The sequence below is a fragment of the Propithecus coquereli genome, unplaced genomic scaffold (assembly GCF_000956105.1).
Source record: "Propithecus coquereli isolate 6110/MARCELLA unplaced genomic scaffold, Pcoq_1.0 Scaffold802, whole genome shotgun sequence".
Lineage (NCBI taxonomy): Eukaryota > Metazoa > Chordata > Mammalia > Primates > Indriidae > Propithecus > Propithecus coquereli.
Window position 1 is genome coordinate 493,056 of NW_012154197.1, and position 6,982 is coordinate 500,037.

A 6,982-nucleotide genomic window follows, 5' to 3' on the forward strand; every position below is an offset into this window, starting at 1 on the left:
TAACAATGATTCTTCAGTTAAATAATGAGAGAGTTGTATTAGATGCCCCTAATATTTTCTCCAGTATTTAATTCCTAAGATATTATATCTTTTTCCACACTAATTTTCTAATACCCTCTCTATAGATGGGAAGAGCATAATTCAAATCAGAAAAAGACTTTACTTATAGAGGGATAAGACAGGTGGGGAGAACTAAAAAGAAACAGAATTGGAGTCACATCATAGTAATTTGAATCTTTCCCATTCCATCGGTTAACAGGCGAGGGTATTTCAACAAAGAATAACCTAGTAAATAAAAGGATCCAAAATACTAATTTTTATTGTTACAATTTAAGCAGCTTTGCGCATAAGAAAAAAAAAGATAGGTAGCAGGGTATACATATATGTATCTTTTAGTCTTTCTAGTAAGTCAACAGGGTATTTTTTATACAAAGAAATTGTGCTTCAAAGTATACTTCTTTTTCAAGGTCAGTTCTGTCAGCCAAAACAGCATTGATTCTCTCTCTCTGAAACATGGGCGGATAAATGTGGGAATGGGAACTGGCCCAGTAGTACCAACTGGACACTGGCCACAGACCACACACAGAGACGGTCAGGGGAAAAAAGTCTGGAGATGACAAAAGCTTCCCCAGCTACAAGCCTGGCTGGGAACATTCCCATTGCCCAGCCACTAATGAACAGCTTTCGGCATAAAGACGGACAGTCTCAACATGAGGTATTACCAGATTTTAGACAAGTGAAGAGCACTAAGTAGTAGACAGGGGAGAGGGATTAGAGAGGACATGAAGTTCATTCACACCTACCTGAACTGTAGCTGTCAGTGGAGGACTGTGAGATCGAGCGAGATAAAGATCTTCGGCCAGTCTTGGTGGGGAATTTGGTGAATTCCTGCATGTCATCAGCAAACTGGATTTGCTATAAAAGGAAGACAAAAAGTTAAAAATTCACAAGGGAATTCTAAGAAATGTTCCATATTTTAAGGTCATATACTGTCATCCCTAAAAGCCAATGTTGTCACATGACTCCTACTATGCCCCCAACTCTCCCACCAGAAATGAGGGAAAGCAGAGGCTACTCTCTGATTTCTCTCAAAATGCCAATTACTGTCTCTTTCCAATTGTTTCAGCATAATTTGGGGGAGGGGGTGAGGTTAAGACCCAACTTCTTTTAGCATTTGTCCCATTTTACAAATATCTCTCACATTCCACAAAGTTTTCTTCCCTCTTATAACCTTAACACCTTAAACTCTTTACCCTTCTCCCAACTCTTTCAAAAAACAGAATCTTGTGGTGCTTCCGGGTTTTTTGGTTTTATTTTCAGAATATTCTCTTGTAGCACATTCTTATTCTAAAGTTGGCAATGGTCTTGCTTTCTGAAAGAATTATGAAGAGATGCCTAGTATGATGTTGGGCATTAGTTTGCCAATACTGAGAGCCCAACCACAATCTATGCTTCACAAAGCCAGTGCAGAACTTCAGCAAAAATTTAAAATACCAGAATACAATGATAAAGAGAAATTGAAAAATCCACAGATACCATAGTAAATTCTAACTAATTAGGACAAATCTGAAGGAAGGAGAAAATAATGACTTGGTAACTCTGTATTAAAAACTTCCTTAAATGAAATAAACCAGAACTAGATAATTGTTAGAAGGATACTTGGAAAACTCGCTTTAAGAAACAGCAAATACCTTGCAATTAATATTACTTATAGACAAATTAATGAATATTTCTAAAGTATATAAAAACATTTTTATTACATGATTTAAACCTTCCTCCTGAACTCCTATTTAAACTCTGATAAACACTTTCTTCAAAATATAAAGTAAATTTCACCTTCCTGAAATAAACAAGATGGTTTGAGAATCAGAACTGAGATTCTCCTCACAATCTAAATCTCAAAGGTTCCCATGGAGAATCCATTAAGTGAAGTCTTTAGCAAGTATCTCTGGAAATGTAAACTATTACAGATTAAAATCTCTGCATAATACTAGCAACATGGTATAGCCACTTTCAAGCCAGCAACAGTAAACTACCCATTAGCTACAACTGCAAAACCTTCCCCTCCTCTTTCACATGTACCCTTCAGCTAGGGGAGCACTAGCTTGCAGTATAAGAACAGGCTTAAGTGTGCAGCCTAGGCATAAGCAGCTAACATAAACAAATTAAAAACTGAATTAGTAGGACTCCACAGGTAATGAAGCAGTAATTAGCGGAACAAAGGTTTGTATTTCCAACCTTCTATCTAGCCTGGTTCACACCAAGAATGAAAGCAGAGAACAGCCATGGATACTACTATTACTGCAGAAGGCCTGAGAGAAAAAATCCTGGGTATACTTCTAATTAAAACTCATCCTGGTTCAATATCCAATCGGGCAAGTTTTTTTTTTCTTTAGGGGCAGAGTCTACAGACTGTTTTATTAAGTCTAAGAACAGAGTCTAGAGGCATGGAAGGGTAAGAGCTACATATCCTGGCATCTAGCCCAGGGTCCTATACGCGTAAGAAGGCATTCAATAAATACCTGTAGAATGAGTGAACCTTTCAAAGTCCTTTCTTGTGTAAGATCAAGTCAATAAAGTTTCAAAGATAAGTAAAATAATAAAGACTCAAGCTAAACCACATATACTGTATAAGAACTTGATTAACAAGTATCTTTGCACATACATCTAAAGCAACTTGTTTTAGTTTCAGTGCTAAAACTTTAATTTTAAATAGCTCAAAGAATCAAAAGAACTGTCTTCAAAAAAAAATAGTCATTGAGGTGGCCACAGGTCAGCATTTGCCCTTCTGCCCTTCTAGATAAGATTTCCCACTGCATGTTCACATAACTTCTTCAGTTAGCAAAGCTAGTTTTACTGAAGAGATTAATCCAGGACCAAGGCAATGACTTTGAACCCAATATGCTATTATTTTGGTGGTGGAAAAAATACATAGTTAAGAGACCATCAATGCCTTTTTTTTTTTTTTCAGACAAAGTCTTGCTCTGTTGGCCCAGGTAGAATGCAGTGGCGTCGTCATAGCTCACGGCAACCTCAAACTCCTGGGCTCAAGTGATCCTCCTGCCTCAGCTTCCCGAGTAGCTGGGACTACAGGTGTGCACCACAACAACCAGCTAATTTTTCTATGTTTAGTAGAGACAGGTCTTGCTCTTGCTCTTGCTCTTGCTCAGACTGGTCTCGAACTCCTGAGCTCAAGCAATCCTACGGCCTCAACCTCCAGAGTGCCAGGATTATAGGCGTGAGCCACTGCCTTGGCCCTATGAACGCCTTTTAACACTCTCTAGAGGCAGCCCTTCCTTCACCAGATTCCCTGCTGCTGGCATGGGCAGCCAATTCAGAAGCTGCCCTCCTCTCACGGCTGTTATGATTCCTTCCCCTGTTCATCTTTTTTTTTTTTTTTCAAAAGGCTCTGGGCATGTTCCCAGATACCACCTACATGGAGAGTGAGGATGGGGGAGGGAACTGCAATAACATTTGCAGTTTTTTAGATAAAAAATAGAGAGGCGGCTGTGATAAGACAGAATGTGTTTCTTCAGCAACCTAAGAACTGAATAATAGTCATAGTCTCCTCTTGTATTAATAAAGTTCATCAGTAGCCTAAAGCTTAGCAAAATCTTTCCCATCTAAAAATATTAGACTGTATTACAAGCAGCTTACTAATCAGTGCAGTGCCCCTACCACCCCATCTCTCAAATAATGAGTATGGTCCATATTTGAAGTGGGCAGAATGTTAAGTCATAACATGGATGGGTGGCTGGCTATTTTTGCAGCTCTTTGATGTTCTCACTGCTTATAAGGTGGCCCAGAAATACAGAGATTGTGTGATAACCTGGTCTTCTCTTCCACCCCAAACTACATGCTGAAGAGAACCTCTACCACAACTGCTACTGTGGAATGCTCCTGCTCTGCCAGCTTCCTCCAGGCCTGCTAGCTGTGCTGGTTGTCTTTGCAGACAGGAGCTGTTTTCCCCTTGGCGAGGTACCTCCTGGAGTGGTGTTCACTTTTACGTCGTAAATAAAGACGTTGCTGCCAAAAGTAACTTTCATGTCACAAGTTTTCTCTCCAGTGAAACCAAATCTCAGTAACAGCCTTCTGATTGGGTTGAACTCACTGCATTTAAGCCAAATATGGTACTTTGGGTAAAAAGAAAATCAAAAGATGACTGCAAGGTTGCTCTGTTTATATTAATTCCTATCATCATGATTTCTTCCAATCATTATGTATTAATCGGTATGCTTTTGTGTTTCTTCAAATCTAGATCTACGAGGAATACTAAGCCTAAATATAATACAGGATTGGGAAGAGGAGGGGGGAAAAGGAAATAAGATGGTTAAAGTCCAAAAAGTATCTTAAAGTAAAAAAGTCTTATGTTAAAGAACTATTTTGTGCTGAGTCCTCACCATCCATACAGCCTTACCCATAACTGAACAAGCAAAACAGTGTTCCATTCTTGAACTAACAGCACATCTGAGAAAGGCTAGAAGGTCAGATTGACCCATTCTTCAAATAGCACACCCAAATACAGAAGTCTACTTGCTGTGTCTTAAAAACCCAGTTAATTATCAGGCCAGTCGAATGTGCTATTTTAAAGCACCTCTTCAAATAGCTTAGCAGGTACAATGGTTGACTTTCTTCCATGTGATGTAAGAATGGCAAAGAAAAGCTCTGCTGAACAAAATAACTTGGGGTACAGTATATCCACCATCTAGTGTTAAGTCTGGTGACAGAGTAAGCTGAAAGAACTGTTGTACATAACTTACCAAGAAACAGGGAGAACAGGAAATTCAAAAAAGTTATAGGACCCAAGAGAAGAAAAATTGTCAATATGCTACTCATTTATTTGATCCTAATTGATATTTTTTTTACCTTTAGAGGCTGAGGTGACTGCCACAAACACATGTCCTATGTACTCAGATGTTAAATAGCTCAGTTACACTCCTCAGGTCCCACCAATTTTGTCTTCTAGCTCCTGAATCAGAAAGAATTAAAAGCCACCAGAATTCCACCATGACACTCTAGCCACGGGATGGTGATGAGGGTAACATCCATGGTGTGTTATATGTTTTTAGTCAATACAATTGGTAGGCACCAAGAACCCAGTGCTATTCCAGGGAAGTATGATGCAAGGAAATATGATCCCTTAAAATGTGTAGATGTGTTTTGACCGACAGTGTAATGATAATGTAAATGGCTCTGCCCATGGAATTTCACTGCTCCTTCAGGAACATGCCAGATATTATAGTCTTCACAGTCTTATCTGGATATTGTTTACCATAGGCCTCCAAAAATCAGAGGTTAGGCAAGACATCTTATTAAATCTGTTATTTAACATACTTATCTAACAGCTTTTAATTTCCTGAGAAAGGTTTCCTCTTAAGGGTAAAGAACTAAATTCAAAGGCAAACACCAATTATTAGGAAAACAAATTATTAAGAAAGCATACCATAGAGGTAAGTAGAGGGATCAGTCTTTCTCATGGCTGAGGAATACATGAAGGGCTAGCATCCCTCTTCTGGTACACTACTTATTTTCTGGGACATTCCTAACTTTATATATTCTGTCCCATTATCTCCTCTAGCATATTGTATGCAGAGATTTTTCTTTTTAGAAATTATGGGCAGCATATTTCTTAGCTAGCACTTAACAACTGAGCAAAAAAGTGATTAGAAGAAGCTAGAAATTTTAACAAGGTCAATGACTAAAGCAGTATGCTAGAACAGTTTCCAAGATTCTTACATCTTTTCTAATCCCTTTCACACATCTTCTGGCTAATTTGTTCTTTCTTCTACAGATTCTACTCACCCATTCCCATTGCAGAGGAAAGGAAGAGCATACGGCAGCCTGAACAGGTGCAATACCTTTTCTTGATATTTACAGTGATCAGTCTGATTCCCATTTCAGATGAATCCAAAGTTATCAATAAGTACCAATTTTTTGGTACAAGAAATATACACGTCTGAATACCTTTCACCTCAATGAGATAAAAGAAATTTCCCAAAGATTCCCTTCCCAACACGTTGCCCTCAGATACACCCACCAGAAAACTTATCTCAGGAAATCAATCTCAGGCCAGAGTGGAACCCACAGCCACCTTCGGTCACTTCTTCCATTCCCTAGTGCAGAAACCAGTCTTCTGAGACGCAGCAGGTTTTGGCTGCTCCCTGCTCTCCTTCCCTGTCTCAAGTTTCTTAAGTTCTCAGTCTCCCCAGATGGGGCCTGAGTTTGGGGGGGGTGGCAAGCTGACTAATCACAGCACATATCTCCCTCCCCCACTCTACCCGTCTCTATGTCTCAACAGTAATAGGATATAACACACACATGGTGCTAGAATCCAATTCCACAGTCAGAGGAAATACTCCTTTCAAAGTGGGACTCAACTTGATCCTTAGTCAATGCTGGTGAGAGGAAGGGGTGAGGCAATACCAGGCCCCATGCTGCTGAGTCACTTAAAAGGTGAGGAAAATACAGCTTGAAAAACTCTACCAAGAGCAGTTTTAGCCTTAACAGACACACCCCACACCCCCTCTTCCTATGAAACAAAACACTTTACTGCCTTTCTATTAATTGTCTGAAGTGCTCTAGTTCTACGGTCCCCAACCCCCATAGACTGGTACCGGTCCATCTGTGTGGCCTGTTAGAAACAGGGCCCCACAGCAAGAGGTGAGCAGCGGGCCAGCGAGTGAAGCTTCATCTGTATTTACAGCCACTCCCATCCCTCACAATACCCTCCCCCTTCTCTCCCACTCCCCCATTCGTGGAAAAACTGTATTCCACAAAAACAGTCCCTGGTGCCAAAAAGGTTGGGGACCACTGCTCTAGTTAATATGAGTGATCCAGGCCTCCCAACTAAAGGTAAAATTAAGAGATTAAAAAAAATGGCAGTAAGTAGGAAAGGGCTTCCTAATGTTTAGAAAACCACAATTTACAACAGAATGTAGCACATATCCAGATTATGTTTTCTTTTTTTTTTTTTTTTTTTTTT

At 39.6% G+C, this 6,982-nt stretch overlaps 1 protein-coding gene across 1 annotated transcript in view; it reads right to left on the reverse strand.

Moving 5' to 3' along the window:
• The window catches only part of AHCYL1 (adenosylhomocysteinase-like 1), a 48,315-nt gene that overhangs the window by 14,835 nt on the left and 26,498 nt on the right, over window positions 1–6,982 (reverse strand). Inside the window, exon 2 of the mRNA XM_012663378.1 lies at window positions 804–915. Within this exon, the coding sequence (XP_012518832.1) occupies window positions 804–915 (112 nt within the window). The remainder of the gene's footprint in view (window positions 1–803; window positions 916–6,982) is intronic.